The sequence below is a fragment of the Mastigoproctus giganteus genome, chromosome 8, assembly GCF_048544385.1.
Source record: "Mastigoproctus giganteus isolate SK-2022 chromosome 8, ASM4854438v1, whole genome shotgun sequence".
Classification (NCBI taxonomy): Eukaryota; Metazoa; Arthropoda; class Arachnida; order Uropygi; family Thelyphonidae; genus Mastigoproctus; species Mastigoproctus giganteus.
Genome location: NC_143582.1, coordinates 64,200,514 through 64,214,896, shown reverse-complemented (window position 1 = coordinate 64,214,896; position 14,383 = coordinate 64,200,514). Strand labels below are relative to the sequence as shown.

Genomic DNA, 14,383 nt, shown 5'->3' with positions numbered 1-14,383 from the left:
TCCACAGTTAAATTGAGAAATATTCTAACGTACTGCATATGAGCTGTTAGATGTGTGTTTGAGTGTATATATATGTGTGTAGTAGTAGTTTCATTGTTTGTTTGTGAAGCAAAAATTTGAAAAACAACAGAAGCAACATAAACCTTCAACTATGGCCTAAGACCGGTATTTATTCAGAGCCTGCCAGAAATTTAATTCGAAAATTTTTAGCCCCCTTTGATAGAAATAAAAATTGACCATCCTGTAGTTGATATGTGGGCAACATTGGCAGTTTTGACTACGTGTGACTCCTTATTGACTCTTTAAAGAAATTGTTTTGACAAATGTTAATACAGTATATCTTGAGCGTTAAGAAATAAAACTTGTTTTGCATTATTACACTTTTTAATTATTAATTTAAACAACTTATACTTTTTTACTCCATTTCAAAATAAGTTTAATCTGAATTTAATCAAGGTTCCTGCATTATGAAAATGAGTTCATATAATTTTGACAGAGTGCACAATCATATATTGTTTAAAGGAACCAGTTGTATTTTATATAGAATCAGGTATTGTAAGAAAATGCTGAAAAATCCTCTCACCTGATCTTCATCAGCACATGAAATCTATGGTTCAAGGTATTATTTCCTTCTAATAAAGTGACATCTAAAAGGCTTGCAGGAATGACCTTTCACTTTTACAAAAATTATGATTTTCAAACTCCCAGAATCATCGGTGTTGTGAATGGTACCATAAAAACAGTGGTTTTATGCAGTGAAGTTTAGATTGATTGCTCTCTCATTTATGTGGGGCGTTTAAAAAGTTCTGAGACTGTACCTGTTACTTTGAATTGGAACTACTTGGAATTGTTAGGGTCAGTTTCTTTTTAGAAATAGCAACCTTTGTATAATTTATTTTTTGAAATAGCAACCTTTGTATAATTTATTTTTTGAAATAGTAGCCTTCATATATATGCACTTTTCTAATGCATGCAAAAGGGCAATTTTTTGTGACTCATCCATTGATGGCTAGTTATATATGCTTCTCTGAAGAGAAGCATACATAGCTTGTTTAACCTCCATGTTGTTAATGGATTTATCCTCTTAGTTAAATGCCAAGAGTGAGATCTCTATCAAAAATCGGAGAAGTTTATGAAGTGAAAATGTGTTACAAAGATGGCAGTATTCTTGTATACGTTTTCAGTTTGCTGTAATTGGGCTAATATTATCTCTAAGGCTTGAATACCAATGTCATACTGAAGTCCATGTTTTCTGGATAAGCTACGTCATTTCCTGACCATTTTTTCCCAATTTCAGTCTTGCATCTTGCTTTAAAGTGTATGAAATATTGTTTTTGTTCATCAAGATGCAACATCCTTTACTTTCTGCACAATTTCAATGTTAACATGGGTTGGGACACTTCATTAAACTAGATCTAATGAAGAGTCCCCAACCATTGTTTACTGCTCCACTTGAGCCGCTTACAAAGGGTACTAGGAAAGTTTTGCAATATGATGCAACAATGAATCACAGGAAGCTGCTTGTTGCTGCATGTTGAGACATGTTCATACGTGCATAGTAGCCGCCGCGCCAAGTCAATGGGCTCAGTTATTCATTAGTAGTGAGAGTGTAAAGTGCTTGCGATGGCATCGTGGTCACGAAATGAGATAAGGACAGTTTTGCGGTATAATTTCGTGCGTGGTTTAACCATAGACCAGTGCTTAGAAGAAATGACTCTTGCACTAGATGATGATTGTCCACATCGTACAACGATATTCAGGTGGTATAGAGAATTCCAAAGGGGAAATTTCACTCTGGAGGATTCGGAGAGGCCGGGAAGGCCACGAACGTCAGTTACGGAGGAAAACGTTACTGCTGTGAGGAAAATGCTTGACGAAAACAGGCGAGTGACCTACCAGCAGATAGAGGATACTTCGGGCCTAAATGCACCAGCAATTCGTTCGATTCTGCAAGATCATTTGCACGTGAAGAAACTTTGTTCTCTCTGGTGCCGCATCAACTGACTGAAGAGCAGATGACACGACGTGTGACTTGGTGCCGGGAGATGTTAAAAAAGTTTGATAAGGGACAATCTCGGTATGTGAACAACATCGTGACAGGTGACGACACTTCGCTGTACTATTACGATCTGCCGACCAAGGCTCAAAACAAAGTTTGGGTCTTTGATGATGACGACACACCCGTAATTGTCAGAAAATCCCGATCTGTAAAGAAGAAAATGATAGCTGTAATTTTCAAATCGAGTGGAATTGTGGAACGTGTCGTTTTGGACACGCAGAAGACAGTCACAGCTAAGTGGTATACTGAACAATGCCTGCCTAAAGTCATTGGATCTTTGAAGAACCTGCGGCCAAAGTCAAGAATGGACACCTGGTACCTCCATCACGATAATGCTCGAGCTCACCGCGCCAAAGCCTGCACCGAATATTTGAGCACGACAGGACTGAAACTTCTTGAGACCTTGCTCCCTGCGACTTTGCACTGTTCCCGCATGTGAAAATGAAGCTAAAAGGGAGGCGGTTTTCCAGTGATGAGGACCTTCTACGGGCTTGGGACAACGAGTGTGCTTTACTCCCTAGTGAAACTTGGCAGAACTGGTTTAAAGATTGGTTTCGGAGGATGGAGAGGTGTATTGAATGTAGAGGAAATTACTTTGAAAAAATTAAATAAACAAAGCTGTATTGCAAAACTTTCCTAGTACCCTTTGTATAGTGCTGTTGTGTGTCCAGTCTCAGAACTTTTCAAATGCCCTGCATATACCAACCAAATTATTATTATTAAAGAATAAATAAATTTTTAAAATTAATTTATTAAGAATAAATTATTAAGGAATAAAGGAAATCTAAAGATTGAAAGTAAAAAGTTTTTCCAGCTGTTTTTATATTTTTCATTTTTACATTTATTTTATTGGTCAGTATTTTAATTCATGGACATTGATATATTGATTTTTCTGTTTTTTTGGTCCTCTAGTGTGAAATTGTTTAGCCACCACCTCCACACCATTTGTGCAGTTGGAATGAGCATGTTGATGAGTTGTCCAGGAATTTAATTTGGTCTTATTTTAAAATCTTTATGGATTTAAATTTCCAACCATTTACTTTCAAATTTCTGATTTTATCCTTAATCTGAAAACTTCATTAATATGTATGTCAGTTTCAGACCACCCTAAGCTGCAAGTTGTTTCAAAAATTGCTGTTTGAAATATGGTACCAGAGTTTTCAGTGGGTAATTTGAGGAGCTTAAATATCATGATGCTTTGTAAGGCAGAAAGACATTCCTTCAGGTGTTCTGATTGTTACTTATTCTAATGGCAATGCTGTCTTGCTGCAGGTTTTATTTATGCTACTGACTGTTGGCATTTTTTTGATTTGTTGGCATTCTGCTAACAGAATGTACACAGTACACCTTAAATGGAACATAGATTTAGTGCCTGTAAGTAGTTTTAAGTTAAGTAGTGCACTTATTGTTGTAATATTAAACACCTTGTTTAAGTTCTGATTAAACTTAATTTTCTTAAGGGTAATGATAAGTAGGCATTCTTTAATTACTAGTTAGCGGAACTTACATGATGTCATTTATGGATTTTATTAGAATCATAGCTGTTCATTATTACATTACTATTAATGTTATTTGATATTTTGTGTCAAATTTAATTGTTGGTTTTCAAACATTTCAGGGTTACAGATGACTTTAATGGACTTAAAGAACAGTCATTAACTAATCAAATAGTTGCATGTTTTATCAGCAACTATCAAATAATATTTGAAGATGGCACAGAAGTGTTTTCAGTAGATGATTCTTATAATCCTTTAAGTGAAATACCTTTGAAGCCATTTTGTCCCACTTTGCCTGACAGGAAAAAGGTATTTTAGTTATATATTATTTGCATAGTTACTTAGCAAAGATTATGGACCTGAATTTCAGCATCAAATTTGATGTACATAGTATTTTGATTAGTGTATAGTATTAGTATTAGCTATATAGTACAAGGCAGATACTGGCTTTTGCTGACAAAAAAAAATTAATAAATAAATAAATATATATATAAATCTATAAAAAAGGGAGGGGGGGAAGCTACATGTGTGTTTCCCTTCTCACATCAGCAACTATTTAGCTGACCTTTGAATTCCCCAAACTTACAACCTCAACTACCCCTAGAGGTAACTTATTCCTTTAATTAACAACATGTTGGCTAAAAGAAAATCAAACATAATAATGTAATTTAACATTAAAACCTTCCCTCTTTTGTAACAGACAAATATTCTGAATTATTGGCTGTTTAAAATGTGGACTTGTAGGGTATCACGTGGGCCACAAACTAAAGTAAAAGCATACTTGATCCACATGTAAAGTTTTGATATATACTTTTGGAAGAAACAAGCTAATTGCTTCCACCAAAGCTAATTTATAGTATAAATTAGTAGCACTTCCAGATATTAACTTGGAAATACCTCTATGTTTTTGTACTTTTATCTATAGAAAAGAAGCATTTGGCTTCTCACTACTTATAAATTCTATTTTTTCTGATACTGGTTTTAGCAGTGGATAGTTGTAAAGGGCAGAAGAATGTGGACAGTCAAGCTTGCTAAATGTAAAATGAAAAACTAGTCCATATTTTTTCAAAGTTTTTTTTTCAAAATTTATTATTTTTTTTCAAAAAATAATAATAAATACCCATTTCATCGGTGACAATGGGTATTTATTATTATTATTTTTTATTTTATCTTGTGAAGCTATCCAGATGTGTGTGTGTTTTGTTCGTCAGTTTTAACATAAGGTAAGGAAATTTGATGAATTTTTTTCACCATTTACAAGTCTTTTTTTGGCAAAACAGGTAGTTTTTTTAATTATATTTTTAATTGCACTCTTACTGTCAACCTACTGGAGCAAAGTCACTATTGGAAAGGTATTTTGCTGACAGCTGAGGAACAGCTCTGTCTGCAAATTGTCTGTGTAATACACTAGGATTTTCTAGTAATATATAAAGTATAAAAAAACAGCACTTGGGAAGATATAGTCCCAATAGACAGTCATTGTTAGGATTTTTTGATTGTAGCTTCATATTCTATGCTTAGTAATAAAGGATATTATTAAGTTTTTGTAGGGTTAGAAAGGACCTGAAAATAAAAGGAGCAGTATCACCTTTGTCAGCTGTAATGTTTGGGTATTGTTATTCTTGTGAAGAACTTTATTATTGAAGCATTCATCCATGTATAGATTGATTGATCATCACTTTTAAAAGCAGCCAAGCGATGGCAATCAAATGGCAGCGAATGTAGAGAATGAATGTGTGAGAAATTTTTTCATCTTTGTTTTCTTGGAAGGATGTTTTAATATGGCCCTTTCTCTTTAGTATGGCCATTCTTTCACTGTAGCGTGTGCGCGCGTGCGCGTCAAAAGCCATCATTTGTTTTTCTTTTTTTCTTCTTCAGTGTGGCTTCCTTATGTGCTGGACATAATTTGAACTACAGTCTCATTATTGCCCTATGCAAGAAACCATTCTGTTTCAGCAAGCATTGTTTGATAAATGATCAGCAGGACACAATGGGGTCCTCCTTGCCACATGTCTGCACCAGGGTGATATAAGCCTGTTTAGCAGGAATTTGGTTTTGTGAGAATACTGAAATGTCTTATGTTCTGTTATTTGATGAAGTGGATGGCTGTTAGTGGTGAGAATCTGCATGATTTGATTGAGCTTTAATTACACTGAGAATGGCATAATTATATACAGTAGAACTTCGATTGTCCGTCAGGGTATGGGGACCGAGACCATGATGGATAATTGAATAAATGGATAATAGAATATGTATAAACATTATATGTATAATAGACCTGGTCACATAACTTGTTTATTTTATTACATAATACATAACCTAATGAATTTAATTAAACTTTAATTATTATTTATTTTTTTTACCAGGTCATCAAAAAATCATAGTACAGATATCTCTACATACATACCTATTTTTAATATTTTGACTATTTTAATATATTTTGACATAATATTTCGTCTAGTAATGTCATAAAAAAATTTAAAAGAAAACAATATTACATACAACATTGTTCTGATGTCATTAACGTGTTGAGTGCCGACTACGAGTTAATTCGTATTTGAAGATCTGCTAACTACGAGTTAGCTCAGACTGGTATGACTTGCCTTTCAGGCGCAGCTACGAGTATATTCATAGCAGATATATGCAACTGATGGACAGTTGGCTTCTGGGATAAGAATGAAAAATCAACCACTATGTCAGAAAACAGAATTTATTCACAAAAAATATTTTCTTCACGCAAAGAGCTAGCTTCTCTTAGTGCACTGGACAATAATAGTGTGTTCCGCAACATTTTTTATTTCTCGTATATTCTCAACACGGCTTAGTCGGGCGTGGTTTTTTTTCAGTTGGTGGTATAGCCAACTGAAATTCTAAATAATGAATTTTACATTCAGACCTAATCTTCTTGGAACATTTAGAATTTTTTCTCCAATCAAAGATTCAGTGTAACTTTTCTGTCAAGTTACGGGTTCTGCCAAAAAATGTCCGAAATTCAGAGAAACCCTTAATTTGAGGGAAAAGGATGTGTGTTATGCATATATATTTCTATAATATATAATGCAGTTTTTTTTTTTGAGACATCCGATGGTTTTTCTTAGCGCTGAATAATATGACAGTATTATTCACAACAAAGTCTGTCACTGCAGCGGATTTACGCACAGCACAGATTGATTTAAAGAGAATTCTGCAAGTTACAACATGTCGAGTTAACTTGTAGTTGGCTGCCATGAAGAATTTTCTGTTACGTACGCCAACTATGCGATAATTCCTGATGCTTTTTTTTTGCCACAATAAGCTTTTTTTATGAGTTTTTGGATGAATATATGTTATAATTTGGGTTTTGAATAATTTAACATAAGCCTCAAATTGGCGTCGGAGACCAGTTTACCCAAATAAACCTTGGCAGTCAACGTGTTAAAGAAATTTAAAAGAAAACAATATTACATAATTAAATTTCTTTTCTAAAAAAAGTCAGTCAACTTCTTTTGTTTCATTATCCCTTTTGAGCCTTTTGGGAGGCAATGTTACTAATTTTACGCAAAAGTAACATTTGAGTAGCACTGCTTCTTCTTGTACCTCAACCATTCAATGCACTTTGACAACATAGTTTTAGCTTCACATTGGCTAATTATGTTTGTTGTTCCATCAGCAGCAGCTTTTTCTTCTTCTTCAGTTTCAGAATCATCCAAAATTGTCATCCATCACTCTTTGCACAGTTCCATTGTCATCTAAAATTTCGCATCCGACATCCATTTTGTCCATGTCCAGCCAATCATTTATTTCCTCCATCAAAATATTTTTAAACTAGGAACATCCAAACAAAACTTCAAAATTTCAGTTTCTTTTGGAATGGTTTCTGTATCACTTGAATATATTTCTGGCCACAACTTATTCCAGCTTCTTTGTATTGGCAGGCATCAGAGACATTGAAAATTGCATATTTTATAGTGTAGCTTTTCTAAAACTCTATCACATCTAATTTATTTTCTGCCGAAACAGGTTTTTGAATGAAAATTTTTTGATAACTACGTTTTGTACTCTCCATCACACCTTGGTCCATTAGTTGAATGAGAGATGTTGTGTTTGCTGGCAGAAAGTGACATGATATTTTGCCATCATAGCTTTTTAAATCACATATGTGTATGTGATGAGCAGGTGCATTGTCCATCAGTAGCATTGCATATTGTGGTAAACCTTTTGATGCCTTATCTTACACATGTTACAAATATTTTATGAAACCAATTATGAATCCACGCATTGTTTTGTGAGAAATATTTAACTAGAAAAGCATTTAAATTAATATTTTTAAATGATCTAGGCTTTTTTGGTTTTCCTATAAGAACCAAAGGCAATTTATGACTACTGCTGGCATTAGCACATACCATTATAGTGATATGATCTTTTTACATCTTTTATCCCAGTGCCATATGTTCAGTCATTGAGCCAGTGTCTGTTGAGGTAGTGCCTTTCAGTTAAGGGCAGTCTCATCGCAGTTGTATATTTGGTCTTTAACCAAACTTCGATCAGCTATTTCCTTCTGTAATTTTACACGATAAACAGAAATTGTTGTGCTATCTGCACTTAACTTCTCACCCTGGATCGACAACTGTCGAATACCATGGCGAAACTTAAATTTGTCTAACCATCTGATGCTAGCCTGAATGAAGGATCTCCGCCTAGTTTTTTATTGATTTCAATGGCTTTTTTCAATTATTATAGGTCCCTACAATGAAATTCTTTGGCTATGTTTTTGAACAACCCATTGAAACGTTGCAGTATCCAATTGTTCATTTTTAGCAAGCTTCATTGTTTTATGACTTTTAATATTACTGTCAGTGGTTTCCGTTTTCGACATGTGGTTTTCAATTTTGTCTGCATCACACTTTGTTTAATTTACTGTTGTTCTTCCTATTCCATAAACCGATGCTATACTTGTAGCACTTTCACCTTTTCTTAGACGATTGAGTATTTCAGTTTTTTGTGATGATCCCAACACTACTCTCTTACGTTTCTCTGTCATTTCAATGTGTTTCCTAAATAAAAATTATTAAAATATGAAACAAGAGGTTAAAGTATAACCATATACAGTGAGTTGTAAACAAAGACTGAGTGACACATGGTGTCAGTATCACAATGCATTATGGCGTAGCGGGGTTAAGTGATGGTTAACAGAGACTGATGGTAAATAGGGTGACGAACAATCGAAGTTCAACTGTATAAGTTTATGGCAAGGCATTCAACTCCTAAACTTTATTACCCACATCATTGGACCCTCACCTGGTACATTAGAGTGTGACTAATAGCTTTGTGGACTGAAAGGACGCTATCCTTTCAGTTTCCTTACATTCCACAATACCATCTGTTTTACTCCAACGTTCCAGACTTAAACGATTTCCAAAGAGAAATCAAAATGTCTTAAGTGGGGCAGAAAGTTGAATAGCTTGGGGGTCTTATCATAAGCTTATATCATTTAATTGTGTTATTCTTAATATAATTTATATACTCTAATGATTAAACCAAAATAAACTCAGAATTATATTCTAATCTGTGTGACTCTTGAATGTCTTTTTATTCTTAATATTTAAGAGTTGACTTATGTCAATGTATGTCACTACACAGTTCTTAAGTTTACATCATCCACCATTGAATTCTTCGTTGGGTCAGTAGCTTTGGTTGGACATTGTACAAAACCAGTTAGTAACTGAAGTATGGTATTTTGTGAAACAATGGTTTACATGATTAGAGAAGCCTTATTGGTGGCAAATATAATCAGCTGAGAGCCTTTCACTTGGAAATTTATTCATAATGATCAGTAATTAGAAAGGCAATTTGATTTTAAGATCCAGATTTCTAGATGACCAACTAATTAACAGTTCATCATATGAGCATATAAAATAGTGTGTTTATTAAAAAATCAGTTGTATAAAATCTGCTAAAAAAATCTAAGATTTTTTTCATATTTAATTTTATTTAATTTTAAAGTAAATACTGAAATTTCAATCTTTACTTTACACATTATCTTTAAATTTTACTTTTTACAGTTGTTGGTTTGATGCATCCACTGGAACTTTGCTATACACCTGAAACAGTGTATTTCCTGATGCAGATCAAACTTGTGCTATGATATCAGTGGATGGTCCATTGGTAATCATACCTTGTAATGCTTACCTTTCACTCGTTGCTCCCAGTCATAGCTGAGAGCTATTATTATTCACATTACTATACATTATAATCACTTTGTCATTGATGCTTAGTGTGCATTCCTTGATTGCAAACCTCTCATTTCTAAAATTTGACCAGTGACTCCACATATCAGAATAAATGCTAATCACATAAAGAAATTTAAGTGTTTCATTTTTATTTTTAAATATGGTGTATCCCTTGGGCTGTTGGCAAAATGTTTCATGGTCTTCCAGCATTTCTTAATTGTGGGCTTATCGTTTCTTGCATCAGTTGAGAAATGCATGCACAACAAAGTTGCTGAGGTGATTATCATTATTATGTTCTGAGTTCAAATTTAATGGCAGAGAAAAGAAAAGTATGTTTGATGAATGTGATGCAGTGTAGTGAAAGACAGTTTGATTGACTGTAGTTTTCATTTGAACTGTTACTGATTGGGAGCATCGGGAAGCAACATACATTGCATAGTTTGAGTAATATTATAGTGTGAGTTCAACGTTGGGAAACAGGAATATATTTTGTAGAGATGGAATACATTTGAACAGAGATGGTGCATGGGTTTCTGTCAGTATTATCGAGAATATCTAAAAGGTTCAGGAGCATTGATAGTTAAGGGGGATAGGAATAATATAGATTTATATTTATTTGATGATATGAGTCAAAGTAACACTTGACACATCTCAAAAATTCTTATTTTAGATTCAACAGCTGATCACTGGAAAGATTTGGTGAGGGCAGCAATGTTTCGAAAGAATGGGAAGCCAATGCTAGGGGAAATAAAAATCACATCAAATGGTGTTTTAGAATAGCAAGCTATGCAAGAACACTGTCTTGTGTCTACAGTAATGTCAGGCAAGTTATAAGTAACATAAGTGAATATAAACTCCTAATTAGGACAACTAACACTGACATAACAAGCAACTTGAACTTGAAACAAGTGAATATTTGCCTTATGAATATATCATTAAAAACAATTATAATCAATTGTAAATGATCAGAATCAGTGGTCACAAATTCAAATTACAGGCAGAGAGATTTAGACTGCATTGTAGGAAGTTTTCTTTTAGCCATTAAGTTGTTAATTATAGAAAGAAATTGCCTCCATGGGTAGTTGAAGCTGACAGCTTGGGAGAAATTCAAAGATTAGTTGGATAGTTTTAATTTTTTGTTATCTGTTTTTTATATATATATATTTTTTTATTAATGATTGGCAATTATTAACTAATGTTTGTTTGAAAAGGAAAAGCATGGCTTGTAAGTGTACTGTATGGTGTTAGGAAAAAAAAAAAAAAAAACCTGTTTATAGTAATAATACTCAAAAGTATAAATTTTTTTCAAATAAAAATTAAGACCTTATTGGTTAAAAGAATTGCATTTCTTATAGCTATTTGAGTACAGTCTTTTTCCACAGCCTAACTTTTTTGCCTTTTAATATCAAACAAAAATAATACATGCATTAACACTAAAGAAAGTTTGACTCTGTATGACAATAGTTGCTCAGGATCTTCTGTCCTTCTGCTTGCTATTGAGTGCTCCGATTTTGCCTCCCCCCCTCCCAGCATAGTGCTCCACTGGTTAAATAATGTTGTTTATTTATTTTGGTTTTTAGGAGCATTAGCAACTAAGGCCATATTGCTCTGGAGATATGCGGTGGTCATTCCCTGACCTTTCCGCATCCTCCGTATTTGGTGATCACGGGCTCGAACCCCGGTCTAATCAAGAAGCAAAGTGCTACGCACCTCTGCTCCTGCCCACCTGGCTACGGAGGCGCCGTTAAATAATGAGTGCATAAAGATAAGGTCTAGGATATTAGGATTTTTCTGTTATTTGCACACAAATTAATTCATTTCTCCTTTCTTATTCATCATTTATTATTTAAAGTCCTTTTATTTTTGCTCATTGTTTCCACAAAACTTGCATTTCTCATTACAAACATGAATTTTTGCTGAGATAGTTAGTTTCTTTTGGATATAATTCCTTATGTGTTCACCATAGCCCTAACTTGTTATATATGTACTTGTTTTGCTGTTGTAAAATACTTTCAGATGTTGACTATGGGGAAGGAAAATTGCTATGAACTTGTTATGTCTGTACTCATAAATGTATCTGTTAAAATACAATGTTTCATTTGGCTGTATGTAGTTCAGCTGTGTGTCTCTATAAATAGTAGGATTATTGAAAATAAATAAGAGAATGGATTGGAGTGGCTATCATATTAGGCACACTTTCTCTAGTAGAGTAGGATCCCTACTGTAACTCTCACTGAGTCCATGGCACAATGGATTTAATGTACTGTACTGTGGACAAGGTGGCAAACGCTTGCCACAGACACCATTAAGTGCAGTTCTGCATTTGGTGACTTAAAAATATACTTTAAAAAATTTAAGCGATCATGGGTCCAAAGCGAAATAGAAGTGCTGGTGCTGATAGTAGTAGTAATAAAAGACGCGCGTTAGTTTAGAAACTAAGCTAGACAGCATAAATAGGGCAGAAAGAGGTCAGAAGCAGGTGGACATAGCTCGTCATTATGGTGTGAACCAATAGAGTATTGCAACAATTATTGAAGATAAAGAAATTGTGGAGGCAGTTAAGGAAACAACTTAACTTCTACTCTTAAAACTCCTGTTTTAAGAATAGAAGTGTAAAAAATAAAGGTTTTTTTTTTTGTTGCATGAGATCGAAAAACTTAAGTTTGTGGTTTGAGAGGCAACCATGTGCCTCTCAGCTCATTAATAATGCAGGAGAAGGCTAGGAGTTTATTTGAAGAAAAGAGCTTTACCTGAATATGCAAGTGACTGTTTTTCAATCAACTCTGGGTGGTTTTCACTTTTTTAAAATGCGAATTAAGTTGCACAATTTAAGACTTCAGGATGAATTGGCAAGTGTAGATACTCAAGCTGTAAGTGAATTCCTGAAGACACTAGAAAAAATAATAGTAAAAGGTGGTTACAGTGCTCATCAAGTGTACAGTGTTGATGAAACGGGACTTTTCTGGAAAAAAATGCCTTCCAGAACATACATTTCTAGAGAGGAAAAATGTGCACCTGGACATAAAGTTGCAAAAGAAAGACCAACTCTTTTACTTGGTGGTAATGCAGCCAGTGATTATAAACTTAAACCTTTGCTTGTGTATTTATCAGAAAACCTGAGGGCTTGAAAAGGAATAGTGAAGTTATTCCTTCCTGTTATCTGGAATCTAATAGGAAGGCTTGGATGACAATGGAACTGTTTGAAGACTGGTTTAAAAACTGTTTTGTGAGGGAAATGAAAAGGTATTGTGCTTCTAAAAATTTACCCTTCAAAATTTTATTACTACTTGATAATCCCCCTGCCATCCATCCTACATAGCCAATTTCAGTGATAAAATTAAGGTTGTTTTTTTACCTCCTAATACAACCTCTATTATTCAACCGATGTACCAAGCCTCCTTTAAGGCATATTACCCGAGGCGGACCTTTTCTCAAGCCTTTGCTTTTATAGACAGAGAGGAGAAGAACTTGAGGGATTTCTGGAAGGCATACATTTATAATGCATTGCAAAACATTGCTGGTGCCTGGGGAGGGGGGGATGTGAAGCAAACAAACTTAAGTGGTGTGTGGAAAAACTTGTGTCCACAGTTTGTGAATAATTTAAGTCACTTTGAGGAGCCAGTAGAACCTGTGGTGAAGAAATTGTTGAACTGGGGAATAAAATGGACCTCGACCTTGATGTGACTGATGTGAGAGCTTTTGAACTCACATTTTGAGGAATTAACAACCGATGAAATAATTGAAATAGAGAAACATCTAAATTCTGAAGTAACAGAAGAACCTGATATTCCACAGCCTCCCAGAACATTTACAGCAATCTTTGAAGAAGACGATGAAAATATGCAAGAATTGCGATAGTGAAAAAGAGGCGTTTATGACTCTAGCATGCTACAGTGAGATTTTTTGAAGAAAAAATAAACTAACTGTGCATTCTTCTATAAAAACATATTTTAAAAGAAAGTGGAAAACCCAGCTGTTTTTTCATTATCAGACACCCTTACATCTACCTCATCTGCACCTAGTGTCACTTAAGTGAAAAATATTGAACTGTTATGAAGTTGATGAGTAAAAGTTGAATACATATATATGTACAGTACATATATTATGTTAGTGCTGTACTCATTTTCTTTATTTCTATTTTGTAACTGTATGTTTTTAATTAAAATTAACAAGTACGATATCTTGTTTTTTGTTCTTTTCTTATTTTATTTTACATTTCATATTGCGAAAATTTATTTTTATTTTGTTACACAGAGCATTAATAAAACTACAATAAATAAATTAGCTTTCGGCTGGGTGGCAGCCTTCATCGGATTAAAATACTTGAATGGCAGTTGGAATAGAGATGCACTGCCAGGATGGTGCGTGAGGCACGTGGTTAATTGTTTGTTGATGTTTGTGGCTGTGACATATGGTGGTGACGTGGCCAGCGTTTGTCTATGGATAGAATTACTGACTCTGTGATGGGGTTAACTTGACAACCACTGTTCCTGTTCAAAGCGGTGTCCGAGCATTTTATATTTAGCGATTCCAACCAGGTACGCCTCAGGTAATGGTGGGACCTGTCCACAACCACGACATCGCGGTGTGGGTCGATGTCGTGGTGGGTTGTCCAGACA

General features: G+C 34.4%; 1 protein-coding gene across 1 annotated transcript in view; it reads left to right on the top strand.

Moving 5' to 3' along the window:
• The first annotated feature begins 3,391 nt into the window (after nucleotides 1-3,391).
• LOC150081576 (uncharacterized) overlaps nucleotides 3,392-14,383 on the top strand; it is a 302,450-nt gene continuing 291,458 nt past the window's right edge. Inside the window, exons 1-3 of the mRNA XM_090380248.1 lie at nucleotides 3,392-3,433; nucleotides 3,520-3,530; nucleotides 3,678-3,864. Of these exons, the coding sequence (XP_090236374.1) occupies nucleotides 3,392-3,433; nucleotides 3,520-3,530; nucleotides 3,678-3,864 (240 nt within the window). The remainder of the gene's footprint in view (nucleotides 3,434-3,519; nucleotides 3,531-3,677; nucleotides 3,865-14,383) is intronic.